This window comes from Aethina tumida, chromosome 7 (genome assembly GCF_024364675.1).
Source record: "Aethina tumida isolate Nest 87 chromosome 7, icAetTumi1.1, whole genome shotgun sequence".
NCBI classification, from domain to species: Eukaryota; Metazoa; Arthropoda; class Insecta; order Coleoptera; family Nitidulidae; genus Aethina; species Aethina tumida.
Window position 1 is genome coordinate 14,838,372 of NC_065441.1, and position 12,852 is coordinate 14,851,223.

The 12,852-nt window shown below is 29.5% G+C and overlaps 3 protein-coding genes across 4 annotated transcripts in view; 1 reads left to right on the plus strand and 2 right to left on the minus strand.

The window, feature by feature from the left end:
• The window catches only part of LOC109602506 (uncharacterized), a 181,663-nt gene that overhangs the window by 21,908 nt on the left and 146,903 nt on the right, over window positions 1-12,852 (minus strand). The window lies entirely within an intron of this gene.
• On the minus strand, window positions 39-5,941 carry LOC109602508 (polyamine-transporting ATPase 13A3-like). The gene is made up of 17 exons (XM_049969503.1): window positions 5,634-5,941; window positions 5,346-5,576; window positions 4,336-4,564; window positions 4,076-4,280; window positions 3,804-4,020; window positions 3,433-3,746; window positions 3,194-3,382; window positions 2,372-2,581; window positions 2,214-2,315; window positions 1,885-2,163; window positions 1,544-1,831; window positions 1,294-1,488; window positions 1,035-1,241; window positions 896-980; window positions 576-843; window positions 316-523; window positions 39-259 (listed from the first exon to the last, which is right to left on the minus strand). Exons 1-17 carry the CDS (start codon window positions 5,656-5,658, stop codon window positions 83-85), a joined length of 3,429 nt encoding a protein of 1,142 aa, XP_049825460.1. The 5' UTR covers window positions 5,659-5,941; the 3' UTR covers window positions 39-82.
• The window catches only part of LOC109602497 (potassium voltage-gated channel protein eag-like), a 48,633-nt gene continuing 43,650 nt past the window's right edge, over window positions 7,870-12,852 (plus strand). For both annotated transcript variants that reach the window (XM_049969505.1, XM_049969506.1), the window contains exon 1: window positions 7,870-8,110. In XM_049969505.1, coding sequence (XP_049825462.1) covers window positions 8,032-8,110 — 79 coding nt within the window. In that variant the 5' untranslated portion in view covers window positions 7,870-8,031. The remainder of the gene's footprint in view (window positions 8,111-12,852) is intronic.

Consider the following 12,852-nt stretch of genomic DNA (forward strand, 5'->3'; position numbering starts at 1 on the left):
GACTTAATTAATTTGGCATGTTAAAAAGAAATAATTTTACAAACGAAAAATTTATTCTTAACCCTATACATATTTCTATATATCATAAAAATGAGATATTATCGTTCGTCGGACGTATCCGTATTTCCTGGTGGTCAAAATTCAACCAGCCTTCAAAATCCCTACTTTCTATTAACATTTTGTACCTATTCTTTGGAGTCGTTTTCCTTGTTATACAATGAATGATTTTTTTGAACCAATGTCGATCTCCTATGCCATTCTAAAAAAAAAAAATAAACACATCAAATTTGAAACACTTGAATGATCTTAACTTACTTCAATCAGCACTGCTAGAATTATGTGAGCCAAAGGAAATCCGAGTAAAATGCATTTAAATGCAATTTGGTTCCGTGAATTGTCATGGACGTAAATAATATCCATGAATTTCGCCACTTCTTTGCATGGATAAATCATAATCCATCCTGTAAAGACGGACAGCAACAACGCGCTCAATATAAACCAAAAATTAGTCCACAAGGGTTTCCTGAAAGAATACATTAAACACTTTTGTTTGTTAGTTGCTTGGCAAATTATACCTGTAAGGTTTCCCTTTGGAATAAACTATGGCTATAATAATGTATTGAAAACAGGATACTGTAAACAAAACTGTATTTTCCCACGATACAATGACTTCCTCATGTACCTTATCAGGAATAGGTTCAAACCATTCCTGCAAAGATAAATAGTATAGAGCACCAAGCTGAACCAGAGCGCAACCGATGATCTGTAGTATCAAAGGTATGGTATTTTTTGTAGATATCAAAGAACCAATCGGACGTTTGCTGCACAAGATCTCCGAAGGTCCTGAAACAAAAGACGTGAGAGTTGAAGTTTTGTGTGTTTGTTACTCTACTACCTTGTCGACCTATTGTCACTGCCAGTGCAGTGGTTATTACCAAGTCAATATACAAAAACTGGAAATCACCAAGGATGGAACGGTGCTAAAAATAATTTCGTGAACCATATTGAGTTACAATCAAAGCAAAGAAACTTACATGGTATAATATCAGAATGGTTATAAACTGTATAAGACTGTATAATGCCATGTATTTAAATATTGCAAAACTGGTGACCAATGCACAACGGCCTTCAAGCATTAAATGAATGAGACAGGAAATGTCGTTAATTGAGGAGGTAAAAGGTGCCGCCACACTGGCTTCAGCTTGGGACAAAGAAACCCCAATGTGAGCAGCCTTCAATGCCTACAATTAAACTGTATAGTTAAACAAATTGTAATATTTATTGTTAACTTACACCACAGTCGTTAGCTCCATCTCCAACCATTGATACGACATAGTCCATTTTTTGAAATGCCTTAATCAGTTGGGCCTTTTGGTCAGGTTGAAATCTGGCGAAAATTGTGGTCCTGGTTAAAATTTGTGGAATTATATCTATGTAGTATTGTCTTAGTATGTCCCAGACTTTGCCGTCTATTGCCAAATGGGCATTCTGAAACGATTATCAATGAATAAATAGTGTTACTTTTATTGTTGTTGTCACGTACGTTTAAGTCAATGGATAAATTACATGTATTGTAACCAATGTTATTTTCCAATGTGAGTAACGGAATGTTGGAATTGGTGTTTTCCACAGTTACAAGCGGATAAATTTGCTCATCCAGCTTCACCATATCACAGTTTCGGGCGACAGCAATTGCAGTCAATACATTATCACCAGTTATCATGACAGTTCTAATGTTGGCGTTGTGTAATTTATTCATTACCCTTTTCGTTTCACTTTTCAACGGGTTTTGCATTATTAAAAATCCCAAAAATGTCAGGTCACACTCAATCTACAAATCTCAGTGGTAACTTATAGTTATTGGTGATTTAAATTTATACTAACCACATTTCTTTTCACCTTCTGCGACTGTTTAAAACTGAATTTTTCTGATAGGGGTTTATACGCAACAGCAATCACTCTATAACCTTGTACTGTGTAGTTTGAGAGCACCATAGAATAATTATTAGGCAAAGTTTCCTTTTTACAAATGGCCATAATTTTTTCGGGAGCACCTTTAGTAAATGCAATCATATTTGGTTCCTCCAAGTTCCTAATTATCACAGACATGCATTGCAATGTGGAGGAAAACGGAAATTGCCTTATAATACCGATTTGGTAAAACTAAAATCAACATTTACAAAACGTGAATTATTTCCAAAAAAATTACTTACTTCATCCGTATTTTGCGAATTGGCCTGTGGTCCTGGCGACACGACCGTAGGCGCAAACATGTTGAAGCGGGCGTTTTCGTCGTCACCGGGCTCTTCAAATTTCTTAAAAAAGAAAACAGGCCAGTTCATGAAATAATCAAATAACAAATAATAGTTACCCAATTGGTGAATTCGAACATGTTGAGTTCGAGTGGGTCTCCGTTCAGTTCACCGTCGATTTGCGTCAGGGAATGACAACAAGCCATTGCCTGCACCAATTTACTTTTGTAATCTAAATAGGAAATGTGATCTACCGGTTCAGATAGACGGGCGTTTTCGCAGGGCACCACCGAATTCATGTCCAAGGAGTCGTGTGTCAGTGTTCCAGTCTATAACGTTAAATATGTGTTCAATCTCATGTTAGAATTATTTTAAATTTAAACAATAAAAGCGAATATAAATTCAAAAATTAATATAAATGAAAGGAAATAAATGTATTGTAACACGAAATCTGACTTACCAAAAAAAAATATTAGGTGAAATCTTTTGCAAACTGTTAAAAAAGTTTTATATCTTTATTAAAGTTTATTTACACAAACATTTAATTTGTATAAAGAGTTAGAAATGTGTCATTTGATTTATACAAAAAATATAATCTAAAAATATATAAAAAACCGTTCTAAATAAATGGTACTATTATCAATTGTATGTAATTACTACAAATAATTAATTATATGAATAAATATTAATAACATTAATACAAAATATTAAAATATGCTATTTTGATTCCTAAAAAACATGTTGAGCAATTGGGTTGTTTACAATTATTGTGGACATTTGAATGCACCTTAAAATAGACCGTTATCTATTTTAATTTATGCATTATAAATTAATAATATGTTTATCTACATACTAAAATTGTGACATCATTATATTTAGGATTTTACATGTATACAATCAAAATTTTGACAATATTAGAGAAAAATACTATTTGTACTGACCTTATCGAAACATGCGAGCTTAATTTTCCCACATACGTTAATTTTTGGTGGACTAGTACAAAAAATGCCGATTTTTTTCAACCTGTCCTGACTATAAACTGTGCCTATAGCCATTGCAGCAGGCAGTGCTGGTGGTACCACAATCGTAATAATATCCAAGGCCCTAGTAATTGTATCTTTCAAATGAGCCTTAAAAAATAATTGTTTATTTTATCCCATTATTTAACAACAAAACTTACATGTCTGGAAATGTACATATAAAGGCAATAACTCATACCAAAAGAAGCGATAACGAACAAAAAAAAGATAAATTTGTAACTGTCCTTTTGGAACTGTAGATTGACAGGTGAGGGGAACAATATGCTTTTGATCAGAGCACCTTTGGTGGTGTAAAAACCAGTTCTCACCACCCTCGCCACAACATTGTCACCTCCGTAATTTCTAGTTTGTAGCAAAGTGGTGCCTGAGAATAAAGTGTGCCTTTTGTGGGTGACTATCGAGTATTCCTCTTCGCTAGAGTGCAAGGCGGTTTTCGTAACAGGCACGCTTTCGCCTGAAAAGCCAATAATCAATTAATAAATTAAACTTTCATCCAAATTAAATCCAGAACCTGTGAGAACACTTTCGTTGACAATACATTGACCGGTCAACAGGACAGCGTCGCAAGGCAGAATGAAATTATTAGGCGGCAATATAATCAGGTCCCCTGGTACCAGCTCAGCAGGATCAAGATTTAGTTCGTGACTGTCGCAGAGCAAATTCTGCCGCACCACCTTCACCTGGTGACATACTGATTGTTCCACGAGCTCGTGAAGAGACTCACTTTGCTAAAAACGCAACAAGTAGAGAAGTAACAATTTAGGTGGATTCAATGAGAGTTACCCTTCTAGTTTGTATTAATGAAACAATACTGGAGAAAAGAGTCAAGACTACGACACAGCCAGCATAAAACATGTAGTCGTCAAAGCACCACAGTGCAACTGAGAACACTTGGAACATATAAAACGCATTGAATACTTCCTCTACAAATAGTTTCCAGTAGGATTTAATCTCGATGTGTATTTTGTTTGGTCCAAATAATTTCGTTCTAAAATCACGTAATTTGTATTATATGTAATAGAAATAATTTTCGAAATTCTTACAAGTCTAAATAGTCAATATCAAAAAGTCCAGTGGTATCATTTAAGTAGTCGTCCACTTTTGTGGCGGGTATGAAACGGTCCAAGGAGGTGAAAGCCTCCGTCTCTTGGTTCCATACGAATTTCGTGTGTTGGTAGAAAAAATATCTTAAAACGTATGGGCCCAAATTGGGCACTTTCAGTCTATCAGTGTCAACTTTTATTATACTGTATTTCCCGTAAGGATCCTCAACTAAAACATGCAATGCAATTAAATTAACTTTTCTTGAACCATGAGGTTTTTATTGTTTGATTTGCATTACATTTAAATAACAATATTTTCCGATAAATTATATGGTTTGCACAATGATTCACTAAGTGATTATTAAAAAACCCCGGCTATTGTATAATAAATTGTTCTTTGTGTTGTAATATAATATGATACCATATCATTTCAGTGATAATAATGATTCACAACAGTATTATTAAATAAAAAGATTCATCCAAGCATCTAATTTCAAAATAATACTAACTTTTTTAATTATAGCTCGATTTTAGTGAATGAAGTTCGTAAATTGTGTATTTCAGAAGAAAAATAAAATGAATTGTTGATTAAATTATATTAAAGAATACTTAATTTAAATATGTAGTTGATTAACTAAAACCAAATTATTAATAAAAAGTTTTTTGTCAACATAAATTTATTGATATCAATTAAATTATTTCTTGAAAAATACTATTAAAATATTTTACTTCAAATAAATCCATTAATTTTGAAAAAAGGTTTTGCCTTAGACATACAAGAAACATAAATGGATAAATAAAAGATTTTTTCTGTAATCATAATCACAAATAAAAAAACTTCAGTACAAATCATAGTAACAAATTTAATTAAACTTTCACTATAAACAAGCGCCTTGTGGATGTTATTATCAGCAAATTAGTTAACACAGAAGTTATTGATCATAATTTTAATAACTATTACACAAGTTTATAATTATTCTGAGCCCTTGACCTCAATTACCTAACCTTACCTAACAAAACATTGGCAGTGTTTAAATGGCACTTTTTAAACTTCACAGCCTTCAATTGGGGGTTACTTTCAAATATAACATAAGGAACCCCCAAAAAAGTTATGCAAAATAAGTGATACAATAACGTCCGCAATTTATGGTTTTGGTAACCATAAAGGTTTATTTTTAAGTCATCTTGATTGTCAATAAATAATTCTTGATGAAATTGAATTTCATCTATTAATTGGTAATCTAAAATAAACACTCTTGATAAAATTGTTGTTGTGGTAAAAAATTTTCCTATCATACCGGATGATCGTGAATAATTCCTCATTATTTACAAAAAAAAAAATTTGGTGCACTCAACGAAAATTCATTGTGGCGTTTGAATATCACCGTACTTGTCGAAACGAACACACACACTGCGTAGATTCAACTGATAATTGAACACGAATCACAGAATGTAAGTGTAAACGAAGCACAAATAACACGGAAACAAAGTTATTATCAATTCTATGGTGAATCATGACAGTATTGTACAAAGCAGCTGCGAATGCATTGTGTATTAAAATTTACGATTTCTTTGAGTTAAGTAAAAAATATACTATTCGAAATGTTAAAAATATGTACATGAATTATTAATGCCATTTATCATATTTTTGTGGTTATATCAACTTAATTTTGAGTGATATTTGTTTGTTGCCATTTATGAGCATGCGCTATAACAGAGACATCTGTGAGAGAACTAGTAAATTTCAACAATAGTTCTTTTTCCACTTCTGTCAATTGATCATGTTGGGTTAAATGCTAATAGATGGCGCTGAACTAAAGCTAATAATTTTTAATTACAGGGATTACAAATATAATAATAATATATCAAAATATAATATAATAAAATGTTCTCAATTTCCATCAAGTCAACGGCTTTTTTTGTTAATAAATTATTTCTCGTTAATACTGATTGACGCCATAACATAATAAAAAAGAAATGCAGTATTAAAAACCTTTCCACAACTGAATCCACCAGATACACTCATAATCACGTAGTTTTTGAAACTGAAGAATTGGCAATGTTCGGGAAGTTCATTTGTGTTTGTATTTGGAGTTATTACATTCGCTAGAGGCACGCCTCAACTCTACCACTGATACAAACAATAGCCCGATTTTAAAGCGCATGCGCAAATATTGGACCAAATAAAAATATTCAAGATTTACTTATATATTTTAATTATATTCTACCTATTTTTAAAATATTAAGTTATATTCTATTTTAAACATAGAACATAAAAAAATGTAGTAGTTCACATCTAGCTCCTATTTTATCACTAGAAAAGTAAACTAAGAAAAGTTAAAATATTTCATAAATAAAAAATGTATGATATCAAAATATAATTAGAATGAATATCAAAGTTAGATAAAAGATTTAAGATCTAATTAATTTTAAAGCACTAAAATATGATTATGTCGTAATAGGAAAGTATCTAAGGCTAAATAAAATCAAGAGAAACTGCAATTCTCCAGTTCTATACATCGTGAACAGTATGCGTTTACCTTTAGTAAACTCCGTACTAGATTTATAAATCGTTATTTTGTGTGAGGTAAATGAGAAATAATTATTTACCTTTTATAAATTGAAATAGTACATCATTGTCAAATCTAAGTGCACTGTGATTAATTTAATATGTTAAGCACCTCAAAATGTAGGATATACATATATCAACAATATTTTCATCAGTTTTTAAATTTTTAAACTATAATTCATTGGCTAATTAATTGGCCATAGATTAAGTTTTATTAAAAATAAAGATATTTTCATTGATCTCCTAAATGTTATATATATTTTTGCTTTATTTTTGACATACGTAATTTTATTCCCAATTTAATCAGGATTTACAGTTGGTTAGTTTATCAACTTAATAGTATTAACTGTAAAGTGGTCACAGTGCTTTTCATAATTAATTCATAGTAATCTTGGATTCATTACATTGACCACGATTTTGATCTAGTTTATAAACTCACTGCAAATTTACGTGAAACTAGGTTTTCGTTCAAAAAGTCAATCTGTTTGGTTAGTATGTAACTATCTAGATAGTTTGTGAACTACTAAAGTTTGCCCATTAACGGTAACATATAAATTAAATAATTGTCTGTAATACGTAAGGAATTAAGTTTACTGATTATTTAATAAAATTTACATGGAAGGTAAATAATTAAACCGCGACCAATTCGAAATGAGTCGACGAAAAGTTTGAAGTTCACAATCTGCGGTTTGTCATCCAATCAATGTAATGGTAAGTTGAGTTTGTCTTAGGTCGGATTTACGTTGGTTGTTTTCCTGAAAGCCGGTGTCGCGCGGTTGCGCCCTTTCGGGGTGGCGCACTCGTCGTTTTCGATTTTCCCCGTGTTGGGAAACAGTTCCCTTCCAGCTTTCAGTGTCGCGAAAAATGTCGGGCCTTAAGGTCGTGCGATTCGTCTCACAGGCAACGGATTTCGAAAATTCGCCGTTCCTTTCATGAAACCGCCAACCGGATCGTGCGACTACCGAAATCAACCAGCTTAGATTATCCATCTAACATCGGTACCACCACGAAACCGTGCGACGAATTAATCCGGCGGCGATATGTATGTCTTAGAAATTAAATGTGACGAAATTTAGTGCCGGAACCTCCAAAAAAGTATGCTATTTTGAGAGGTGATCGACAACAAGATGCCTGGCGGGAGGAGGGGATTGGTTGCCCCCCAGAACACGTTTCTGGAAAACATTATCAGAAGATCCAACTCGCAACGTAAGTTACGGCCCTTTTAAACTCTTTGAGGTTATGAATTTTTTCTCAAGGAAACACCAATTTCCTCGCCAGTTTCGTGCCGTACAACCCGGTCTAAATAATAAATCTTTCACTGGAGAAATAAACCGGAAGTTTCTGTAATAGTTTTAAAATTAAATTTTAAATACGTTTTCTTTGTAAACTTTTCCAAAACAAAAAGTATAAAATTAATTAACTTATTTTTTTTTTAACTTTTATCTATTACTTATCGCTGAATTAGTTGATTTATGAAAGTTTTATTACTATAATTATTGAGTTAATTACTTTGTTATCATTTTCTTATAGAAGATTATTATATATATATAAATTAAAGAAAATTAAAATATAATTAAGATCTTAAAAACAAAAGTAAAAATGTATTTGTTTTTAACTCATTTTCTTTGGAAAATTTTAAATATGAGGCGAAATATATTAAATATTCACAAATAAAAAATATGTAAAAAATGTTCCAAAAATGAGTTATATTTTTAAATTAGTTATAATTGAAGGAACTGCAGTTTTTGTACAGTTCTTAATTTTTCTCAGATAATTTTTTTTAACAAGAACAAAAAACACAAGAATAATCGAAACAAGGCAGGTTCTGTTTGTTTTTTATATTATTTTTATTTGCATTTCTATATCAATATTGAAATTACTATTAGCAAAAGAAAAACCTGAATTAAAATATTGGAGTGGTAGAATTAAAATGCAATTAAAAATATTATTCAATCTCTGTTTTATTTTATCCTATTTTCTTTGTCTAATATTGTAGGATTACATAAAATGGAAAAGAGATAAAATATATTAAATATTCATAAACTTGTAAATACCAACAACATTAAAATATGTAAAATAAACAATTTAAAAATATTTAGAAAAATTGTTATTAGCTAGGTAATACCTTAATTAAAATATTGAGCACGGAATATTAAAATGCAATTAAAAATATTTTTATACCATCTACAAAATCCATTGTTTTAGTTTGACCTATTTTCTTTCCCGATATTGCAGGATTTACATAAAATGGAAAATTTAAAATATAGGGTAAAATATAATAAATATTCATAAACACGTAAACATTAAACATAAAAAAATATTAGAAATGTACACCAAGAGTCTGTATTAAAAACTTAAAAAACATTTAGAAACATTAACACAATACATATTCAATTTTTTAAAATAGTTAGTTTTTCTTATTTTTACTTTTTTTATTTTTATATTTAATACTATTGTATCAGAGCTAGAATAATTAACCAGGGAATGTTAAAATGTAATTAAAAATATTTTTAAACTACAAAAAGAATTCATTGTTTTATCTTGACCTAATTTTCTTTGACTAACGTTACAAGATTTAAACTACATGAAATTTAAAATGTTAATAAAATATATTAAAAACTCAGAAACACGTAAAAAATATATAAAGAGCAAATTATAACATATTAAAAATTAAAAGTATTTAAGTTCTTTTTTAGTTTAATTTTTTATTTATAAAAAATTGTTTCTATTAAATGAAAATTATTGTTCAACTGCCAATGCTATTATTATCAGTATTCAACGCACATTTTTATATTTGAAATTTAGTTTTTCCCATGTTCTTGTACCAATAAATGTCTTCAATTCTTGTTCACAAGTTGAAAAAGAGAATTTGATTTAACATTCTACGAACTATTTTATTTTATTTTTATTCCACTTGAATCATTATTATTTTATAAAAATAATGTAATTTTTTTATTGACTTGTGATCACAAATACCCATATTTATTTCGGTTTTACCATAAGATTTACATATTCATCCCATTTGTGCCATTTATAAAGTTTTATCTCGTAAGTCTGTTTAGGTAATGTTGCACTAAACATAAATTATTACCTTTTTGTGAACTTACTTTGCTCCATATATCAAACAGGAAAATTACTTTTAAACTGCACTTGATGTTAAAATAACGGTGTTCTCCAATTAATGCCAACTTAAAGTAAAAAAAAGATTTCCCTTCATTTGTACTAAATTTGATTTAATTCCGTGATTCTGGAACATTTCGCGTCTTCTAAGATGTGTTGATTTGGTTTGTCGACTCTTTGGAATTAGGGAATTAGTGTAGAAACGACTGATAAAACCATTTTAGATGAGATTACGCAGATTACTTTGTATTCTCTTTACGCTGACCCAATAAATTATAGTTTATTTTTTTAAACATTTATATGGTTATTTGAAGTTGAAACTTAATTTCCTCGAATTATTTATTTTTGTACAAACCGAATGGTACCTTTATGAATATTTATCAAATCCGACCAGCTTAAAAACGCTCCTTTTTATTCAGTTCCTTGAAACTTGACCTTAGTTTAAAGTATTTTCCTGCCGTATTATCCTTGATGTAGTAAAGAAGTCATATAAATTTTAAACTTTTTAATCAGTATCAACGCTGTAAAGACTGTTTACACACAAGTTGTAACGATGAAATAAATTGTGCACAACATTCAGAGCTTCCTTATTTGAATTTCAGTACCTTGTTTATTTCAATTTAATTCCCTATCAGAAGCTTTTGTAATGAGCTACATTTAAATTAAAACAATTAAACCTACAATATAAATTTGTAAATAAGGTAATAAATAATAATTTATGCACTATACATCTAGGTCAAAGTGTTTGTAACGATCTAAATTCAAATTAAAATATTTAATTAAATTAATTAAATAATATTTATTAAAATAATAATTTAATTAACTGGCTACTGCTATTTAGAGAATACCTATTTGAATTTCAGTAAGTTGTTTATTCTGATTTGATTCTGGATCAAAAGTTTCTATGACAAGTTAAATTTAAATAAAAACAGTTTTACAATATAATTTTTTAATTTATTTTTTAGTTACTTGCACTTATAAACATATATGTTAAAGTGAAATTTATAATATAAATATATTAATATTATTCAGTTTCCTAATTTCAGGATGTACTGTGGTTTAATTCTAGAACAAAAGTTTTCAAAAGTTAAATTCACTAGTACCACTGAAATATGGTTTCTATTTTTCTTAATTGCTTACTTTTGTCTTAAGCGAATTATTTCATATTATTTATTAAATTGAAACAAATATATACATGGCAAGGTTATATTTCCCGTTACAGTCGTAAATAACTGTTGTCCACTCTACTGTAAATCAGGTCAAACTATTTATAACGTGCTAAATTCAAATTAAAACTTTTATCAAAATTTTATAACAATATAATACTGAACCATAATTAACTATTTTAATTAACTGGTCACTTTTGTTTTATTAATGAACGAATGATTTTATATTTGTTTTGTTTTCAGGCACCAAACAACGTTCACACATTTTAAACTCACCAAACTCTGATTAATTAAAAGCGTTTTGTTAAAATAAACTTTGTTCAATTTTTTTACAAGTAATTTACATGTTGTCCATTTTACTATAAATCTAGGTCAAAGTATCTATAACGAGCAAAATTCAAGTTTTTAACAATGTAACGTTGATTTCTGGGTGCTCTTTATTTTAATTTAATTCCAGATCAGAACTTTTTCTAACAAGCTAATTCCAAATTGGAACAAACACAAATATAACAAGGTAACGTTGAAATATAATTAACTCAATATGCGAATCCGGTTTTTCATTTATAGTTATGGACACTCGCAAATAATTTTCATGTTTTTTATTTTAGTATAAATCCAGGTCAGAGATTTTATGTTTTATAACGAGATAAATTCAATTTACAACATTTATCTAAAATTTTAACAGTTTACTTGTTTATTCGTTCAAAATGAAATAATTTTCACACGTTTTAAATACACCAAAAACAATGGAATTAAAAGTATAAGTAACTAAATTAAATAAAATAAAAGTTTTACTTTTACCAACGACGATGTTCATAAATTATGTACATTATCCTGAATTGCGGGAGGTGATTTATTCTATCAGAAATTTTGATTCTATAATAATAATAAAAAATCCTAAAAAATTTCATGTCTATTTTACTACAAATCCAGGTCAAAGTTTATAACGCTAAATTCAAGAAACACATTTATATACATTTTTAACAAGGTGGTGTTGTAATATAAATAATTAACTAACTTTTTAATTACTCACAAGTCATTAACTTTATAGTTATTTATTTCCAGTCCTAGTGACTAATTTTCACACATTTTAAACACACACACACACATCATAATTAAATTAATTTCATTGAAATAAACTTCGCTTGCATCTCTAGAATTTATTTGTTGTGTGCTTTACATTCCAATGTTATTTAATAATATAGACAGAAACAAATAAAGTATATGGTGACTGCGTGCCAAGTCGCGACTTCCACGGATCTTCCGAAATGGGGATCAACGAAAAATTTGACTTACACAAAGCATTTAACTGTCTGAAAAACTGATATATAAATAAGCCCGACATTCTATGACATTATGTGCCCGATTAAATTTTTTATGTACACACACGTATAATTACAATTGGATCTGAATCCGAAAGTAAAAATAGACTGCGAATTTATTTACAACGTTACAATTCAATTTATGCCTGTCAATGTGAAATAATTCAATAAAACCAATTTTCCATTAATCACGTCGGATTAAATCATCCAGTTATGTCGAATTAAAACACTGATTAATTATTAATGATAATATTTGCTGCAAAATATTCGATTGTCTTTCAATTATTCAGTGCGGTTTTATTTTTTCGGTATTTGTGTAACCCACTTCCCCGTGTCCAAT